At 47.7% G+C, this 21,387-nt stretch overlaps 1 protein-coding gene and 1 pseudogene across 1 annotated transcript; both read right to left on the bottom strand.

Moving 5' to 3' along the window:
- Positions 1-13,128: 13,128 nt before the first annotated feature.
- LOC123450722 lies at positions 13,129-14,018 on the bottom strand (annotated as a pseudogene).
- Positions 14,019-15,423: 1,405 nt separating this feature from the next.
- Positions 15,424-16,626, bottom strand: LOC123450721 (putative cyclin-dependent kinase F-2). The gene has a single exon (XM_045127838.1). It carries the CDS (start codon positions 16,624-16,626, stop codon positions 15,424-15,426), a length of 1,203 nt encoding a protein of 400 aa, XP_044983773.1.
- Between the last annotated feature and the right edge of the window lie 4,761 nt (positions 16,627-21,387).

Below are 21,387 nucleotides of genomic sequence, written 5' to 3'. Positions count from 1 at the left end.
CCATTGAGGAACCCCTTGTGGCCGAAGGAGAAGGACAATGCTCTACTCAAATGGAGCCATCACCCCCACAAGCCCCACATGCTTCCGATGAACAAAGAGAAGACTCTCAACAAAATGAACAAGCTCAAGGTCAAGATAAATTGCCCAACAATGATGATGTGTCCCATGATATTCAAGCACTTACCCAAGGTTCCGAACCTGCGCATGATCAAGATCAAGTGCAACCACAAGATCCAGACCAAGTAGAAGCACAAGATCAAGATCAAGAGCAACCACAAGTACAAGGACAAACAAGTGAACTTGCTCAAGTCGAAAGTCAAGATGATCAGGATACTGTCTCACAATTCCCTTCTGCATCACCAACAGTCGGTGCCAAGGGAGGCTCAAGACGCAAGGGTTATCCAATGAAGAACTCTTGGAGCGTCGAGCAGCCAAGATTGCGAACAAGCTGAGAGTCAAGTCACATCTTATGAAGAATGTACTTGGCAATTTAAAAAGGGGAGTATCCACCCGTCAACAGATTTGGAATTATTGTGAGCATCACGTGTTTGTTTCGTATTGTGAACCTCAACAGGTACAGGAAGCGCTCGATGATGAGGATTGGCTTATGGCCATGCATGAAGAACTTAACAACTTCGAGCGTAACCAAGTCTGGGATTTAGTGCCAAGGCCAACGGAGGAACATAATGTCATCGGGACCAAATGGATATTCAAGAACAAGCAAGATGCCAATGGGATTGTGATTTGAAACAAGGCAAGATTGGTGGCTCAAGGCTACTCCCAAGTCGAGGATATCGACTACGGTGAAACCTTTGCCCCTGTTGCTCGTCTAGAATCTATTCACATGTTGCTTGCATTTGCTTCTCACCATAACTTCAAATTACAACAAATGGATGTGAAAAGTGCCTTTCTTAATGGTCCTTTAAATGAGTTGGTCTATGTCAAACAACCCCCGGGATTCGAACATCCCAAGCTCCCCAATCATGTGTACAAACTTAATAAGGCACTCTATGGCCTTAAACAAGCCCCACGTGCGTGGTATGAGTATCTTACTGAGTTGTTACAAGATCGTGGGTTTGAAATTGGGAAGATAGATCCCACTCTTTTTACTAAGAGGGTTAAAGGGGATTTGTTCATATGGCAACTATATGTTGATGATATTATCTTTGGCTCTCCTAACATTTCTTTCAATGAAGAATTTGCTGCACTAATGACTGATAAATTTGAGATGTCCATGATGGGAGAGTTGAAGTTCTTCCTCGGCTTCAAGATTAAACAAGGCCTAGAAGGGACCTTCATCAAACAAGCCAAGTACACTCAAGACATGCTCAAACGGTTCGAGCTTGAAGATGTCAAGCCGGTCAAGTTCCCCATGCCAACAAGATGCAAGCTTGACAGTGATCCCAATGGTAAAGCAGTGGATCAAAAGGTATATCGTTCCATGATTGGATCCCTCCTTTACCTTTGTGCATTTAGACCAGATATTATGTTGAGTGTAGGGATATGTGCACGGTTTCAATCCGCACCTAAAGAAAGTCATTATATGGTTGTTAAGCGAATCTTTCAATATTTGGCTCATACCCCAAACTTTGGCCTATGGTATCCCAAAGGAGCAAACTTCAACCTAGTAGGCTATTCTGACTCAGATTGGGCAGGAGATTGTGTGGAGAGGAAGTCAACTTCTGGAGGATGCCAATTCCTTGGTCGCTCACTGGTAAGTTGGTCCTCAAAGAAGCAGAATTGTGTCTCTCTATCATCCACCGAAGCTGAGTATGCGGCAGCTGCAAGTTGTTGTGCACAATTGCTATGGATGAGGCAAACTTTAAAGGATTATGGTGTCACTTGTGACAAAGTGCATCTTCTTTGTGACAATCAAAATGCTATCAAGATTTCCCTCAACCCAGTGCAACATAGTAAGACCAAGCATATTGATATTCGCCATCACTTCATTCGTGAACATATCAAGCTAGGTGATATTGAGGTTCACTTCATCCACACTGAAGAACAACTTGCAGATATTTTCACTAAGCCCCTAGATGAAGCAAGGTTCCGGGAGTTAAGGCATGAGCTAAATATCATTGATTCAAGTAATGTAGATTGAAGCTAGGCATGTTGCACCTTACTATGCATTATATCTTGTTCTAGATGTAGGCATGGACATAGGGGGAGTGTTGTTCTCTCAATGAACTCTTCCTCCCCCCCATTATGCATAAATCGATCTAGTCTTTCACTTTAGCCATTGCCAAATGGCACTTGTGCTTCAAAGACGAGCGTTGGTCATGAACCCAAGGATAATTCTTCGCGGTGTCATACCTTTGTCTCAAACATAGGTGGCCTCGGCCACTGCCCCCCACCTTTCTCTCATAAGGAAGAGAGGATACAAAATGACAAGTTAGTATATCTTGCTGGTGTTATCTTCTTATTCTCACTAACTTGTCATTTGCCCACGTTCTTCTCATCTCCTAGGCCCCGTTGTGACATTTGCAGCGGTACTACCGCCAGGGGTAGCGGTACTACCGCCAGGACCCCAGCGGTACTACCGCCAGGATGCCAGTCTACCACGACCTAACTAGGACATTTTTAGGGCTGTCTCAAGGGGGAGCGGTACTACCGCCACGACCCCAGCGGTACTACCGCTGCAGCCAGCGGTACTACCGCCAGGACCTCAGCGGTACTACCGCTGGCTCGTACTCCTTGGGCTATATAAAGGAGGGGGAGCCCGTTTTTTCCTGCCTATTTCTTCTTCCTCGTGGCACCTCCCTCCCCAACCCCGAACTCCCCCTACTTGGATCTCTATCCATGGAGCCCCTTCTCTCCGTTGAGTTCGAGGGTTTGCTCCACTTCTCCTTCCTCCTCCAAGTGCCATGGACCCCGGTAAAGCTCCTCCCTTTATTCTCTTGGTTGATGTTTTCTTGTTCTAGGGTTTGGAGCATTGGTCATTTGGATCCATGCCTATGGTATTGTGCTTTGTTCTTGGATGACATGAAGGAGATTTTCGAGGGAGTGTAGGTCCTATGATTCTTTGCCTTTATATTGCCATGCCCTAGGATTTTCATGTTTTAGATCAAGAACTTCTTCTATTTTTGGATTAGATCTAAAACTTGCATCCTCTTGACTAGGCATGTCCTCATTTAGATGGTATTTGTGATCCTCATGTGGTTAGGGCTGTGGTGGAGTTTTTAGTGATTATACACAGTCCCATGGCCCTCGGAAATCCCATGTAGCCGTCTCTATGGGTCCTTTTCATATTCAGATCTGAAAGTCAAACCCTAGCGGTACTACCGCTAGAGGTAGCGGTACTACCGCTAGGACCCCAGCGGTAGTACCGCCAGGGGTAGCGGTACTACCGCTCGGACCCCAGCGGTACTACCGCCAGGGGTAGCGGTACTACCGCCAGGAGGATATTCTGTCTCTTCTTTTCATTTGCTTGGCAATGTGTGTTTACTTTTATGCCTCTTCTTGCTCATTGCCTTGACTCCTTCTGTCGCTCTTTTTCGGTGTGGGTTTTGTGTCACAGGTGGTGCTCGCCGCTCGAACCCCCCACGGGACACACAGTCAAAGCATTATCACAATCCAGAGGCTCCAGAGGGCTCCGCCACTTGAGGTCTGCAACCCAAAAATGAGTCCTTCAAGAAGGCCGCTCACAGGGACAAGGAGGTCAACGTTCGCACTATGCCCCCTAAGGATTTTCTATGGTTCCGCACCCAAAATCACTATCTCCAAGAGAAGGTTGTGATCAGGAATGTCGAGCATGTTTGGGCAACGGATCACTGTAGGATCTATCGTGACATCATCAAGCATTTCAAGAAGAGTTTTGTTCCAGTTCAGTGGATTGACTTGGCTCACCTTCAGCGGAACCTGGATTACTTTGGTGACGCTCTCTCTCTGATTGACAAGCTGGGCATTAAGGAGATCATCTCCTTCAAGAAAGACTTTGATCCAGATGTTGTTGCCCAGTTCTATGTCACGGTTCACTTCTCGCCTGATGACGAGCGCTCCCTGGTTTGGATGACTGGGACTCAGAAGATGACAGGTTCCTGGCGTGAATTCATGGCATTTTTCAAGATTGATTTTCAGGGAGCTGACACTCCACTTGGGTCGCGTCCTCATGCTGCAGCTTCCACTGATAGGCCCCCGCCAAGGACAGGTTGCAGCAACTCTATGTGAAGAAAGGTGTGCTCCCCAGGCATCTGGATATCATGCATCGGATCTTTCGCAACACCCTCTTCCCTCGCATTGGCAACTTCGACGAGGTACACGGTTCTCTGGCTGAGATGCTTCTGCTTTGTGAGGAGGCTATGACTAAGGAGTCTGCCCCTCTCGATATTTCTGACGTCATGTTCACTGAGCTCTGGAACTGCATCATGATGCGCAAGGTTCCCATCTACGGGCCCTACTTGTTTGCCTATATTCGTCAGAAGTGGCAAGACACTTATCCGCTTGAGGAGTTTCACCTTCAAGCCGATTACTTTGTGCATGATCCTATTAAGCTCCGCATCAAGGACAAATGGGCCAACCCATCAACTTCATCGCAACACATGGACACTGACACAGAGATTGCTGCTGACAGAGGCACCGCTTCCCAGTCCCGCTCTTCTGCTATGCCATCTTGGGCCGTGAAACTGCAAGATAAAATGAAGACTCTCTTCTGTATGCAGGCTAAGGGACAGTATCAGACTCATGTGGCCCAGAAGGAGAACCGTCAGAGGCAAAAGCGTGTCCTGAGGACACTTGATGTTGAGATCTCCAGCGGCTCAGAGGACGACATCACTCTAGAGTCGGCTTGGATGCGGGCTCAAGGTTAACAGTGGTCTGATGCCGAGGAGGAGGAGGACAATGAGGAGGAGCAGGACGATCCGGATGCTACGGACGAGTCTGGGGATGATGAGGATGAGGAGTGACCACCTGTGTCGTTAGGTGTGCCCCTTTTTGGTGTCTTGTGCCAAAGGGGGGGAGAGTCTAGGAGCTGGATTTGAGAGTTGAACTTTGCTTAGCTTTGCTTATCTTTCGTGTTTGCTTTGAACTTGGTTTGTTTCTATTTTGCTATCTTTGCTTTGTGTGACATGAGACATGAACTAGTGTGAGATTTATTTCCATCATATGCTGTGAGTCATATGCTCCTTATTTTCACATATCTCTATCTTTTTGTTCACATGTTATTCACTGTGCAAATCCGGTATTGTCATCAGTCCACCAAAAAAGGGGAGATTGTTAGGGCATAGTTTATGCCTAAGTAATTTTGGTGATTGATGACAGTACCGTAAAGGACTAACCGTGTGTGCTAAGATTTCAATAACACACGTCAACGACACAAGACGACTCGCCCCCTCTTTCATGGAACAGAAGCACGGTGTAGTCTACGATTCTCTTTATTTGAGTCATAGGAACGCCGTACTATTAAGAGGGGAACCGTAGTGGAAAGGTTTGGGTGGAATCAATTTTGCATGCGCACACTTCATCTCCTTTCCCCCTTGCCGGCAACTTTGGAGTGGCTCCCGCCTTTGTGTTTCTCTCTTCTTTGCAAATGGTCCCTCAGCGGTAGTACCGCTGGAGTGCTAGCGGTAGTACCGCTGCAGCCAGCGGTAGTACCGCTAGCTGGCGGTAGTACCGCCCCTGGTCAGCGGTAGTACCGCTCCAGGAGCTTAGTACCGCCTTCCTAGCGGTTGTACTTGGACGGACCTTTTTGCGAAGACTTTCTTGGCGGTGGTTGGCCCGGTAGTGCTTATGCATTACCATGGGCCCAGCGGTAGTACCGCTGCAGCCAGCGGTAGTACCGCTGGAGTGCTAGCGGTAGTACCGCTGCATCCAGCGGTAGTACAGCTAGGCACGGGCTGTGAGTGGGAAAACGGTTGGATTCCCCCCCACTATATAAGGGGTTCTTCTAGTTGTGGAACCTCATCTCTTACCCTCCCAAGCTCCATTGTTGCTCCCTAAGCTCAAAAGTGCTCGATCTCTCTCCCTAGCCAATCAAACTTGTTGATTCTTTAGGGATTGGTTGAGAAGGCCTAGATCTACACTTCCACCAAGAGAAAAGTTGATCCCCCCACCAATCCCTTGCGGATCTTGTTACTCTTGGGTGTTTGAGCATCCTAGACGGTTGAGGTCACCTTGAAGCCACATTCCATTGTGGTGAAGCTTCGTGGTCTTGTTGGGAGCCTCCAAGGTTTGTGTGGAGTTTGCCCCAACCTCGTTTGTAAAGGTTCGGTCACCGCCTTCAAGGGCACCTATAGTGGAATCACGGTACCTTGCATCGTGCGAGGGCGTGAGGAGAATGCGGTGGCCTTAGTGGCTTATTGGGGAGCATTGTGCCTCCACACCGCTCCAACGGAGACGTACTTCCTGTCAAAGGGAAGGAACTTCGGTAACACATCCTCGTCTTCATTGGTTCCACTTGTGGTTATCTCTAACCTTTACTTTGTGAATGCCTATGTTGTTGTCTATCTCTTACTTGTCTTAGTAGCTCTCGTTGTTAGCTTCATTACGGTTCAACCCATTGTTGTTATATTTGTGAACCCGTATGTTGTTTACCCTAACTTGCTAAGATTAATTAAAAAGTGATCGTTGCCTATTCACCCCCCTCTAGTCAACCATATCGATCCTTTCAACCGGCGCTTGGGTACTGCCCTTACTTGGACAAGCATCCCACTTATGATTAACCCCTCTTGCAAGCATCCGCAACTATGAAAGAAGAATTAAGACAAAGTCTAACCATAACATTAAACTAGTGGATCCAAATCAGCCCCTTACGAAGTAACGCATAAACTAGGGTTTAAGCTTCTGTCTCTCTAGCAACTCATCCTCTACTTACTACTTCCCAATGCCTTCCTCTAGGCCCAAATAATGGTGAAGTGTTATGTAGTCGACGTTCACATAACACCACTAGAGGAAAAACAACATACAACATATCAAAATACCGAACGAATAAACTCACATGACTATTAGCATGACTTATCCCATGTCCTCAGGAACACAAGTAACTACTCACAAAGCATAATAGTAATCATGATCAGAGGTGTAATGAGTGGCATCAAGGATCTGAACATAAACTCTTCCACCAAGTAATCCAAGTAGCATCAACTACACAGAGTAATCAACACTACTAGCAACCTTACAAGTACCAATCGGAGTCGCGAGACGGAGATTGGTTACAAGTGATGAACTAGGGTTTGGAGATGAGATGGTGCTGATGAAGATGTTGATGGTGACGAGTCCCCTCCGATGAGAGGAGTGTTGGTGATGACGATGGCGACGATTTCCCCCTCCGGGAGGGAAGTTTCCCCGGCAGGATCGTCCTGCCGGAGCTCTAGATTGGTTCTGCTCAAGTTCCGCCTCGTGGCGGCGGCGAAACCACGAAAAAGCTCCCGTCTGATTTTTTTCTGGATGAAACCCTCCATATAGCAAAAGAGGGGGGCAAGTGGGCCAGCAGGGTGCCCACAAGCCCCCATGTCGTGGCCTGGGGGGTGGCCGCGCCATGCAAGCTTGTGGCCACCCCCTGGCGCCCCTCTGGCACTTCTTCGGCCCAGTATTTTTTATAAATTGGGAAAAAAATCTCCGTTGATTTTCACGGCGTTTGGAGTTGCGCAGAATAGGTATCTCAACTTTGCTCCACTTTCAGGCCAGAACTCGAGTTGCCGGTATTCTCCCTGTTCATGTAAACCTTGCAAAATAAGAGAGAAAAGGCATAAGAATAGTACCGTGAAGTGAAATAACAGCCCAAGAAGCGATAAATATCAACATGAAAACATGATGCAAAATGGACGTATCAGGTACATGAAAGGCTAAAGATGAGTTTTTCTTTGATACAGAGAGTTACGACGGCAGAGTGAAAGTTCTCTATTTATTTCTAAGGATTTTGGTATATATAGGATTTTCAGCGTTGGAATCACGCGAGCCGGAGCCACGTGGGCCCCACAAGCTAACAGGGCGCACCCAGGGTGGTGGGTGCGCCCTGTTGGCTCGTGGCCCATGGGTGGCTCCCCTCTAGTGGTTCTTCGCTGTGATATTTCTTATTTTCCCCAAAAAACATAAAAAAGTTTCGGACGATTCCAAAACCTTTTATTTTTTGCATAAAAAACAACACCATGATAATTCTAGTAAAAACAACGTCAGTCCAGGTTAGTTCTGATTAAACCACATGAAGGACATCAAAATCATATAAAAATATGGTAAACATAGATAAATATGGCATGAATACTTCATAATTTATAGATATATTGAAGACGTATCACCCCCGACCGACACTGATGCCTGTCGGGCTTCTTCCGGCGGCGACAAGTAGGAGGGGCGGGGAAGGGCTGCTGGCGGGCGACGGCTAGGGTTTCGGCCTGTCGCCCGCAAGAGAGCGTCCCGACGTGAGAGAAAAAAGATGGAGGGGTACTTATATGCTCAACTTACTGTTGTTGCCCACCTGTGTTGAGGTAGCGGTGCTCCTACTACTGCCTTCCACCCCGGCTCACATGAGCGAGGGTGAACAGTAAATTTTGAAAAAAATATATTAAAATAATTTATAAAGTCTGATTTTTTTACATGAAACTTTGATGTTTTTTCAACATGTATGCAAAAATTCACCACGGAATCACATTCGTTTAGGTGTGGGAAAATGATGCTTCAAAAAGAGTGCTATTTAAAGCATCGATTTTTTTTCAAGCTTACATTAATGTTATTTCTAACGAAACTTTGCACACATGTTGAAAAAACACCAATGTTTCTTGCAAAAAGAAATAAGACTTTATTGAACTCTTTAACATTTTTTCGGATTTTGTTGTTCACCCGAGCTCAAATGAGCTCGGGTGCAAAACATATGTGTCCTATAATAACCGTTTTTTACACCACGAAGAACAAAAACGTTGCTTCAGGAGATGATGTCCCATTTAATAGTAAAGTAGTTTTTGACATACATAAGTTTTCTAAAGTATTGGTTATTGCTTACTTAAAACATAAATACTCTAGTTTTCTCACCTTCTCATTTTTTTTAAATGTATGGGGTTCTTTCTATTATGTAGAGAAAAATTAGGGTTTGGCAACTTCTCTAATATAAAACCAAAGTTTTTAGACGCAGCTAAACAACTTGTTGTAAATAAAACAACAATAATATGAAAAACAATAGTATTCTTAGAATACTTTAAACATATTTTGCTAACAAAGGGGGCATGTAAGAAAATACACAGGTTTTACTATACATGCAAATTTGTGTTACCAACCGCGCCCGAGTAAAACCGGGTAGTGTTGAACGACCGTCCAACCTCCAAGTGCAAAGCTCATTTGACCTCCCACCACGCGCGACTGTGGTGCTAGCTGCTGTAACCTGCCATCGCGCCACATACGTCGTCATCGGATCCGGTCGTCCCACCCATCATAGTCGGATCGACGATTCCCCGCCGCCGCACGCCTCCAAGTTGCTCTGTCTCCGCGGCCGCGCTGCCCGATTCAGAAGCCGCATCGCCCAAATTCACCAGTGCATGACCTCCACAGCACCCCGCCACACTTCTTCTAGCTGTCCCTCGTCGATACCATCACCCGTGTTGATGTCACGCCGCCATGTCGCTGAAGAGTCAAGATGGGAGTGGGTCGACCCGGACCTGGTCCGATGGCCCCAAGGTCAATATGCGAGGCCATTGGTCGACCTATTTCATTAGAATTTCCTGGCCTTAGTGACTCATTGGATACACGAAGCCGATCCAAAATTCAACATTTTTTACACATGCTTGATGTCCTCGTGTATTACTCATCCCGTTCTCTTCCTCTCTCGGTTTTTTTAACTCATCATGTCCACATACAGGTGAGTTGATGTACACGTCATTGGATGTCTCATTACGGAAAATAATTAGTCATACTGCACTGGCCGAGGCAATATGTCTATATGTATGCATGCACGTTGTTCGTGCATCCTTGGTTCAGAACTTCAGATGTCGTAACACGAGGATATCAAATGGCCTCACGTACTAACCCATTTAGGCAATATGTATATGCATGCCTGCTGTTTTGTGTCGACCCGTTTGACCCATCGATTCGCATGATGTAGGCTCCACTGACCCATATATGATTCAAAGCCAACCCACCTGACCCATTGGCCTTGACTTTTTGGGCCGGGTCAGTGACCCGGTGGGCCGACACGGCCCGTTCCCATCTTGACCGAAGAGCAAGTCCTGCTTCACGAGGGTGTGGACGAAGCCCTCTAGCAACTTTGGTGTCGAGTTCCAGTGCTACTGTTGTCACTACTGGCTCAGTACCTACTCGTCCGTCGAAGAGGCCGCGTGACATCTCGACCAGTTGATCCACGAGCTCAACTTCCCAGAGAGCAATGACCGAAAGGCGACGGAGTTCCTCGAGCCGGAGAATCTTACCATACAACCGATCGAAGAGAAGAATAGGAAGTTGGGGATTCACTTTTTGATGATGTAAAATACATCATCTATTTGAGATGCTCTTAGAGCATCCACAATCAGACCCCCCGAACGGGTTGCCCGGTCACTGCTCGGGTGCAAATTTGCCACCCAACCGCACTTGACAAATTCGGCTCAAACGTCCGGCTGACCGGCAACCCCCATATCCTAGGTCGGATATGGGGATGCCCGAATGCGTGTGAACACTGCCGCCACGTCAGATGGGCCTACTATGCCCCACCCAGCCTCACATATATTCAAGCCTATCCGTGCTCGGACGAAACTCTAGCCGCATTCCACTCCAGGCTTCTACGACATGGCACGCAGCGAATCTAAGTCCTCCGTCTGCTGACCTAGGGACTAGGAGCTCATCCCACGCGCCCCGAGAAGGAGAAAGATGTCCTCATTGCGCTCCGCCGCGTCCTGAAAGGAGTGTATCCGACAACGGTCGAACTCCACTCACACGAGAACCCATTGCGTCCGTCAAACCGACGCATAGATTCGGCGCGGGGCGCGTTATCGCTGGCTCATCGAAGGCTGTGCGATCCGTCCGGTGTCAAAACACTGTGGCAAATGTGCAACCACTTTATTGGCGCGCCGAGGCAGAGGTGCACACCCGCTTCACGTCCGACGGAAACATGGCGATGCGTGTATTGCCTTGCAAGGTCACGACAGACGCCGGTAAGGTAGAGTCGTATTGTCCGGTGCGCAACAGTTGACCGGCGACCCCTGGGGCCGCAACCGCATCATGATGGACGTATCGGCCTCCGATCATGACGAATCCATCATCGATCTAACGTCTAGCGGCGACGTGCATGCCACAGGCTCAGTACATGAAGAGTAAAGCATGAAAGACGTCCATGATTCGAGTGCCATGAGCAGGTGCGTCATCATGGCGCTCAAAGCGGAAAACGTATTGTGGTATGGCCAAGTAAATGTTTCAGTTTTAGTTTAGTCCTGTTTTTAGCTGTTTTAGGGGTTGTTTGGTTCTTAGTCACACATTGCCACACTTGACCACACCTCACATTAGGCAAATTTAATCAACTTAGATGTGTGTTTGGTTCTAGCCGCATCTAAGGCAAGCATTTTTTATAAACAGTAAACCTACATGTCATAGACACAAAAAATATGTCAAAATTCTTTTAGGCAAGCCAAAGTGTGGCTAACAATTTAAACAACTCAAATAAGACAAGTGTGGCAAGTATAACAAACATAATATGATAATATATGACAAAGATAATCACAATCCAAACAACCTATTAGCTTCAGCTCTCGCACTCAAAGTGGACTGCATGGTATGGGTCAGGGAAAGGTCAGTTCTTCACTTTTTGTTTATTAGTATTTGAAGGAGGAGGAGGAGGAGAAGAGATGATTGCATTGCATGCACGCCTGTGGCTGAAACCCGCTTTTGCAGCCAATCTTGGCTTGCCCAGAACAGCTCTTCTTTTGCTCCTGCTGTCCAGGAACAACTCTGGAAGCTGGAACACGTATAAATGACCTCTCTGCTACTGCAAACTCGAAAGTTCAAATCCAGACGATGCTTGAGCAACGGAAAAAAAGAAAAGTACCCAGCGCAGAAGTTGACAAATCCAGTAAATGGATGAAGGCAAAAAACATGAAATAAATAGAGATTTGGCTCAATAAGAAATGGAAGTCCAAATGAAAATTTATGAAGAAAAAAAATAAAGATGAAAAAACCTATCAGAGCCAGGTTTCGATCCTGGGACCTGTGGGTTATGGGCCCACCACGCTTCCGCTGCGCCACTCTGATTCTTCTTATTTTCGTTCTAAAACTTCCTCTCTTGTATAATAGCATCCCTTCTCCTGCCGTTTGTACAATGTTTGCTTGAGGTTCAGCCAGGCATGTAAATCTCACCAATTCTTGAACATAGCAGATATGCAGTTGCGCGCCATAGTTTCAGAATTTAGTGCATGGTTCCGGTCAATGACAAAGACGCCGGAGACCACCACGCGATGAAGATGTAAAATAAATGACACTGCAAGCCTGCAACCGGCAAAGACCCTAGGCACGAACTCTCCAACCAGCACGGGATGAGACATGAGAGCATGTACTGTAGTTTCTAGCGCCTGTTGCACTCGAGATGGTAATGCCATTCGTGCACTTATCAGTCTAGAGCTTCGCGTACGCACTGCCTACCGCCTTGCCAAACTCAAGCAAGTCTCTGTTTCCTGCTTCAGAGCTACTCCGCGAATCTGGTAGTAGATGCTTGAACAGAGCTGATCCACGCCATAGTTTCAGTTTTAGTGCAAGGGTCCAACCGGATTGCGCTGGTCCACTGAAATTTCAAAGTTGGTTCGTTCTCCCTGCAGGTCTCCTTCCACAGCTCGCCGTGTTGAACATCCCACAGGTGCACCATGCTTTCTTTTACTATCTACTGTATTTCACATATAGAAATTTGCATATGGAAAAGATGGTGGAAAGTGGAAACACATACACTGAACTACATGGACCAGTCCAATTGCTGCACTAGTACCATCAAATTTATAAGTGCTCATAGAATCTGCACCAGCGGGACATTTTAACCATCAATTCATACATCACTCAAGACATCTGTTGCTTAGAACATTTGTACGTACCACATATTTATCAGCAGTTCAAGATTTTGGAAAAACAGCACAAATTCTGCACTACTCAATAATAACTGAGCATCTGTAAACAACATGTCAGCATGCCAGCGCTTTACTGAATCTCTCAACTCTACGTCACAATTACACATCTCTGATTCTCTGAACGTGTGCACAATGACACATGCAATTCAGAGAAGCAGGCCAACGCTAATGGGCGATCCGGCGATCAAGGCGCCATGGATCAACTTCTACTTGATGCCTCATCCAAGCACAATTACACAGATGGCTAACTTGATCCTTAGTGCCTTCCTTTTCAGAAACGTGTCGACCTTCTCAGCGGCGGCGGCGGCGGCGCAACGAGGAGCAGCGGAACGGGGTGCTTCAGCGCGGCGGCTGCTGTCAGTCGCTTCTCGGGGTACACCTGAAATCCTTCCTCGGACAGCTTGTCTTCAGGGAACAAATCCCGTAGCCGGCTGTGCTTGTGCCCCGCCGGTAGCAGTTGCGGCTTGTTGACGGTGAGCGGCAGCGACGTGCACCCTGGCCACGTCCTCTCGTCCGGCACCCCGAGCACTCGGAAGATGCGCTCCAGCTGCTTTATGTCATTCTTTGTCTCGTCTTCCTCCTCATCTTCGGGGTCGAGCATGAACAGTGAGACGGTGGCTTTTTGGACAAGCAGATGGCCAGCCCGAGGTCGCAGATCTTGACGAGCTCCTCGGGAGCGCTTCGTTCTGTGCGCGGCCGTTCGCCAAAAAGCGCTTCGTTCTGTGCGCGTCCATTCGCCAAAAGGCGCCGTGGGCGTGCACGAATCTTGGAGCAGGAAGGAACTCAGCAAAACGAACGAAGAAAAAAATGTAAAATTTCGAAAAACTATCAGAGCCAGGTTTCGATCCTGGGACCTGTGGGTTATGGGCCCACCACGCTTCCGCTGCGCCACTCTGATTCTTGTTACAATGGTTCCGAAACTTAATTTGTTATACAAAGTTGTCCCTTGTCCTCCCGTTTGTGCATTGCCTGCTTGGGCTTCAGCCGGGCATAGTTCCGCACCATAGTTTCAGAATGCAGCGCATGGTGCCGGTCGATGCCCGGTGATGACAAAGACGCCAGCGACCAGCACGATGAAGATGTAAAATAAATGACACTGCAAGTCTAGCAAAGACCCTATGCACGAACTCTCTAACCACCGACGAGAGCATGTAATCAATAGAATTAGCTTGCAGAACGGGACGATCTTCAACGCCAAATCCACCGCGGCTGAAGAGCTTTTTGAGGAAAGCTGCTGATGAGATAGGCCTCCTCGAGGAGGCTTGGGAGTGATTGCTCTTTTATTTGTGTACACACGAACTGTTCGTGCAGATTAGTGCTTTCGTTTGATCTTCTTTTCGGTTCTTCTAGGCTGTCTTTCAGTCATGTAAAGATTTTTCCCCTTACTTAAATGAAAATGCAGAGCAGTCAAAAATAAATACATAGAATTAGCTTCCTCCTACTGACACTCCCAAAGTTTGTTCAAATTTATTGTTATTGTTGTTGTTGATCCTGATTGTTGTCGTACTGTTGCCGAAACTTATTGCGCTAAGTTCACCTGCAAAAAAAAAAAAACTTATTCCGCTAAGTTTCTAGGGCCTGTTCAACTGGAGATGGTAATGACGTTTGTGCACTTATATCAGTCTAGAGCTTCACGTACTGCCCCTACTGCGTGTAGCCTTGCCAAATTCAGGTCTTTGCTTCCTGCTTCAGAGCTAGATGCTTGAACAGAGCAGATCCATATCATAGTTTCAGTTTTAGTGCAAAGGTACCACCAGTTTTAGTGCAGGTCTTCTTCCATGTATTGAAGATCCCGTTAGAATAATAATCTGAGGCGACAGCTTGATGTGTAGCTAACTTAAATAAAATACATGACATACTTTCTTTTCCTATCTACTCTATATTTCACAGCAAAGAAAATTGCATATGGAAAAGATTGCGGAAACAGAGACACTGAAACTACATGATCCAGTCCAATTGCTGCACTAGTACCATTACCAAATTTATATAATTTATAAGTTCTCATGAAATCTGCACCAGCAAGACATTTTTAATATCAATTCATACATCACTCTACAGATTTCTGTTGCTTAGAATATTTGTACTGTACACGTTTATCATCACTTCATGATTTCTGAAAAACAGCACAAATTGTGCAATATTATAACTCAATAACAGCTGACCGTGTAAACAACGTGTCAGCACTGTAATCGATCTCTGAACACAAGCTCAGAAATACACATCTCTGATTCTCTGAACATGTGCGCAATGGCACATAGAATTCAGAAAACCAGGCCAACACTAATGGCCGATCCGGCGATCAAGTTCTACTTGATGGCTCATCCAAGCACAGTTACATCAAGAGAGTTTATGCTAGCTATTACATTACATAGATGGCTTATCCAAGCACAGTCACGACAAGAGGGTTTCATTACACCCGTTGCGTTGCGTTCCACACGGCCAGTGGAATTTTGAGTACATTCTTCTCTGGCATCGCCGGCGGGATGAACTTGATCCTTGGTGCCTTCCTTTTAGGAAACGACAGAGCGTCGGCCTTCGTGGAGGCGGCGGCGGCGGCCGAACGAGGAACAGCGAACCATGGGCGCTTCAGCGCGGCGGCTGCCGTCAGTCGCTTGTCGGGGTTGCATGTGAGGAGCCCTTGCAACACCTGGAATCCTTCCTCGGACAGCTTCTCTTCAGGGAACAAATCCCGCAGCCGGTTGTGCTTGTGCCTCTCCTGCAGCAGCTGCGGCGCCTTGACGGTGAGCGGCAGCGACGTGCACCCTGGCCACGTCCTCTCGTCCGGCACCCCGAGCACTCGGAAGATGCTCCCCAGCTGCTTTATGGCATTCTTTGTCCGGTCTTTCTCCTCATCTTCGTCGTCGAGCATGAACAGCGTCGCGCCGGTGAGCAGTTCGGCAAAGACGCAGCCGATGGACCACGAGTCCACGAGCGCGTCGTAGTCCCGCTTCCCCATGATCATCTCGGGCGCCATGTAGGATGATGTGCCGGCCTGATTGTATGGTGGCTTGTCGGACATGGAGATGGCGAGCCCAAGGTCGCAGATCTTGACGAGCTCCCCGGTTTCCCCGACGAGGATGTTGCCGGGCTTGATGTCGCGGTGGACGACATGGCGGTCGTGCATCTTTTCGGCTCCGTTCAGAAGCTTCCACATGAAGTCGCGCACCATGGATTCCGGGAGCGGCGGGCCGTCGCGCCTGTCCCACAGTAAAGACTCGAGGCTAGACCCCTCGACGTACTCCATGGCGAGGCCGACGTCGCCTGCGTCCAGGTCGTGCACCATGCCCTCGAAGCCGACGACGTAAGGATTTCCTTGGCATGCCTCGAGGAATCCGGCCTCCCGATGAAGATCTTCGACGTCGGCCCCCTCCTCGGTGTCGTCCGGCGAGGAGAGGAACTTGACGGCCAAGTCCTTTTTGGTGACTTTGTGGCGCACCCTGAGGACGACGCCGAAGCCTCCTTTGCCTAGGCACTCCACCTGCTGGTAGTCGTCGGTGCACCCGATGAAGGCGCGGCTCCTCTTGCAGGACCGGGACGTCGCCGATTGTTGATGTTGAGTCGTCGTCGCGCGGAAGGCGTCGAGGGCGGCAGCAGGTCGCTTACGGGCGGCCATGGCGCGCGCTAGCTCGACGAACGAACTGCTAATTTGGTTGCTGGAGAGGGCGGCGGAACTAAGCAAGAAGCAGAGATCGATGATGGCCGCCGGAGAAGGGGGAGGGAGGAGCTTCCGCGTGGATTGATGGGATGCGCGCGTGGATCCGTAGTATTTATCAACAGGAGCTAGCGAAGGCGCAATGGGGTTCAGATTCAGGTTCAATGGGATGAACATAAACCGAGTACTCCCTACGCACTGTCCGAGTTGAGTTCGGGTGGCCGCGAGCTTCGTTGCCTTGCCGCCCGCGTTTTTGTTTTGTTTCCAGGTACGCTTGGAACTCGGTTTGGTTTCCCTGCGTCTTTGTTACGTCGCCGGCTGTTATGTACCATTTCGTTATGTATACTAGTATGTACGTACGCGCGCTTGTCTTCCTTGCCAGCACTTTGATGATAATGGATTTGCATCTAAAAGCATATACAACAGTATAGCAAAAATGACCTCTCAAAAACCTACGAACATCTCGTACTAGATTCTTAAATCCATATAAAAGCATGTAACAATAAAAACTTACGTACTACGTACAAACTAGCTACTCCTCGTCGGAGCTTTCGACGATCTCCGTACCCTCTGACGAATAAATGTATGACAACTACAACTTCGCCCCCATCGACGCGTCCGCTGTGGCCCCCTCCGAATGCTTTGATGCGGCTTTCTCCGCCGCTATCTCCGCGTCAAGATCGTCGAAGAGGGCGTCGGCCTCCGCCTGCCTCTGCCGGATGAGCCGACGGTTGGCCTCCACCTCGACGCCATCCCGGATGGAATCCACGATGGCACGCTGCTCCGCCATCTCCTCGGCTTAGGGGACGGTGAACTCCGCCTCCGCCTCAGCCGTGTTCAAGCCCGGAGCATGCATCCCCGCCTCGTCCTCCTCCGGCGCGTCCTCCTCCATGGTGCCCGACAACTCCTCCTCCTCCCCACCCTCCGGTTTTGGCGAGTCCGGAGGCATACCCTGTTGGAAATATGCCCTAGAGGCAATAATAAAATAGTTATTATTATGTTTCCTTGTTCAAGATAATCGTTTATTATCCATGCTAGAATTGTATTGATTGAAAACTCAAATACATATGTGGATACATAAATAACACACTGTCCCTAGTAAGCATTTAAATGGACTAGCTTGTTGATCAAAGGTGGTCAAGGTTTCCTATCCATAGACAAGTGTTGTCATTTGATAACGGGATCACATCATTAGGAGAATGATGTGATGGACAAGACCTAAACTATGAACGTAGCATGTGATCGTGTCAGTTTATTGCTATTATTTTTCTGCATGTCAAGTATGTGCTCCTATGACCATGAGATCATGTAACTCACTAACACCGGAAGAGTACCTTGTGTGTATCAAACGCCGCAACATAACTGGGTGACTATAAAGGTGCTCTACATGTATCTCCGAGGGTGTGTGTTGAGTTGGCATGGATCAAGACTTGAATTTGTCACTCCGTATGACAGAGAGGTATCTCAGTACCCACTCGGTAAATACAACATCACAACAAGCTTGCAAGCGATGTCACTAAAGAGTTAGTCATGGGATCTTGTATTATGGAACGAGTAAAGAGATTTTCCGATAACGAGATTGAACTAGGTATAGAGATACCGACGATCGAATCTGGGGCAAGTAACATGCTGATGGACAAATGGAACATCATACAGGATTAACTGAATCCTTGACATAGATGTTCAACCGATAAAGATCTTCGTAGAATATGTACGAGCCAATATGGGCATCTAGGTCCCGCTATTGGTTATTGACCAGAGAGTGTCTCGGTCATGTCTGCATAGTTCTCGAACCTTCAGGGTCTACACACTTGAGGTTCGGTGATATTTCAATATAGTTGAGTTATGTATGTTGGTGATCGAAGGTTGTTTGGAGTCCCGGATGAGATACCGGACGTCACGAGGAGTTCCGGAATGGTACATAAACGAAGATTGATATATAGTAAAGAGGTAAACGGGTTCCGGAAAGGTTTTGGACATTACCGATAAAGTACCAGGAGTGACGAAAGGGTTCCCGGGGTTCACTGGGAGGGGCCACCCACCCCTAAGAGGTGGCACACCAGCCCCTGGTGGACGACCTCTGACAAACCTTTGACAATTTACGGGCTTACGATATACATCTCAAACCGGGAAAATGTGTCTTCGGAGTTCCCACGGGTAAACAGCTCGGATTTATTGTCTCTCATAGAGGAATGGAAGCCAATCTTCCTAAGATCCGAGCCCTATCCCAACTAGTGATCCCTATAGAACTGAAGCACGTGCAAAAACCGGCGGCTGCATGGCGGCTTTAAGACGCTTTATCTCCCGCCTTGGTGAAAAGGCACTACCGCTCTACAGACTCCTCAAACGGACGAAAAACTTCGAGTGGACCGATGAGGCAACGACCGCATTGGAAGAAATTAAAATGTTATTGGCTAGCAATCCTATACTAGCACCGCCTAGCATAGGTGAATCAATGTTGTTGTACATCTGAGCCACCAATCAAGTGGTCAGTGTAGTTCTCATTGTCGAACGAGAGGCTGAGGGTTACAAGTTCCGGGTGCATTATCCGGTCTATTACGTGTGAGAAGTGCTAATCCCGTGCAAATCTAGGTATCCACATTACCAGAAGATAGCCTATATCGTTTTCATGGCATCCCAAAAGCCCTGACACCACTTTCAAGAGTGTTTGGTCACGATGGGATCCGAAGTACCCCTGAATGATATAATTAACAACAGGGACACCACTGGCCGCATAGCCAAATGGGCCATTGAGCTCCTATGTTTGGAAATCAAGTACAAACCATGCCGAGCTATTAAATCTCAGGTGTTGGGTGATTTTCTTGCCGAATGGATGGAGGCCGTGCTCCCGAGAGAGTACACTACATACTCCCATTGGATGATGTACTTTGATGGATCCAAGACGCTCGCCAGACTAGGGGCTGGTGTTATACTTACACCCCCATTCACGACAACATCTCGTACGTATTGCAGATCATGTACACCGATTCCAATAATGCAGCCAAGTATGAGGCTCTATTGCATGGACTTCGGATGACAACATCAATGGGCATACAACGGCTCTAGGTACGGGGAGACTCTAACCTCACCATCTCCCAAATTAACTGTGAATTCGACGCTATAAACCCAAAGATGGCAGAATATAGAAGCGTCATACTCAAAATATCCGCACGGTTCGAAGGATTAGAATTCCACTATGTCTCCGTAGCCAACAATCAAACTACTGACGTCCTTGCCCGCATGGGCTCCAAGCACGACTGTGTGTGTAAGAATACCTTTTTGAATCGGCTTTTCAAGCCATCCATGGTACGAGTGGACGCAGACAAGGAAGCTGGAGCCAATGACCAAGAGCAGATCATACCTCCTATCATCGAATGAAATGAACAACTCATTGGCGGCTCTACACTTGAAGAAACGCCTTCGGTTCACAAAGTCATGGCAGTAATCGTTCCATGGACCAAGCCCTTCCTCGCTATCTTCTCCGCCAAGAACTCCGTGATGACCAGACCGAGGCAAGACAAATAATTAAGGGATCCAAGGCCTACAAGGTCCATGAGGGTGAGCTATACAAGAAAAGCACCACCGGAGTTCTCCAACAGTGTATACCCGAAGAAGAAAGAAATCAACTCTTGGCCGAGATACACGCACGCATGGGCAGCCACCATGCAGCAGCTCGGGGCCTAGTAAGCAAGGCCTTTTGAGCTGGCTTCTTTTGGCCCACGGCTCACGCATACGCCCACACACCAGTCCAACATCGTGTTGGTTGTCAGCTCTTTGCAAATCAAAGCCACATGCCCCAACGGCTCTTCGAATGATACCGATCACCTGTCCTTTCACGGTCTGGGGCTGGAAATGGTCGGAGCACTGAAAGGGGGGACCAAGAAAATAAATATCTAATCGTTATGGTCGACAAATTCACTAAGTGGATTGAAGCAAAACCAGTAACTTCAGCTAAGTTCGTACCGGTTATTGACTCTATATCCGGCGTGGTCCACCGTTATGGTATCCCCCATAGTATAATAATGGACAATGGATCCATTTTCATAGCCTAGGAGGTAAAGGACTCGTGGGCTAACATGGGCATCAAGCTTGATTACACCTGCGTATATCACCCACAAACGAATGGACAAGTTGAACGGGCCAATGGTCTTCTTATGAGCGGTAAAAAACCTCGAGTGGTCCGTTCTGTGAAAGAATCTGACTACCATTGGGTGGAGGAGCTTGACTCTGTATTGTGGGGCCTGCGCACCACCCCGAATCGATCAACATGATACACACCATTTTTTATGGTGTACGGGATAGAAGCAGGCCTCCCCTGTGACATTGACTCCTCGCTGATTGTGTTGGATTCCTCCATGCTTAAAGTGTGATGTAGCACACCGACGAAAAGCATTTCCCTTAGTTAAGAAACCAATGTATCAATCCAGTAGGAAGATCCACAAGACTATGTAAGCGGTCCATACACACTAATAACAAATCATCGCAACCCAACGCGTGTAGGGGTTGTCAATCCCTCGTGGGTAAAGTAAAATGATAGATTGATAGATGCAAATAAAGTGATGGAAAATAAAAACAACAATGTATTTTTGGGTTTTTGATAATACATATCTGAAAATAAAAGAGCAAATAAAATGGAAACGCGAATAGCAAAATAGAGATTGCAAATAGATGATGTGAAATAGACCCGGGGGCCGTAGGTTTCACCAGTGGCTTCTCTCGAGA

Source organism: Hordeum vulgare, chromosome 4H, assembly GCF_904849725.1.
Source record: "Hordeum vulgare subsp. vulgare chromosome 4H, MorexV3_pseudomolecules_assembly, whole genome shotgun sequence".
In the NCBI taxonomy this organism is placed as follows: Eukaryota; Viridiplantae; Streptophyta; class Magnoliopsida; order Poales; family Poaceae; genus Hordeum; species Hordeum vulgare.
The sequence above is the reverse complement of the archived record's forward strand: the minus strand, read 5'-3'. Positions and strand labels throughout refer to the sequence as shown.

What these genes read in the sequence shown, in the direction of transcription:
- LOC123450721 (XM_045127838.1), bottom strand. Translation starts at nt 16,626, where the DNA reads ATGGCCGCCCGTAAGCGACCTGCTGCCGCCCTCGACGCCTTCCGCGCG.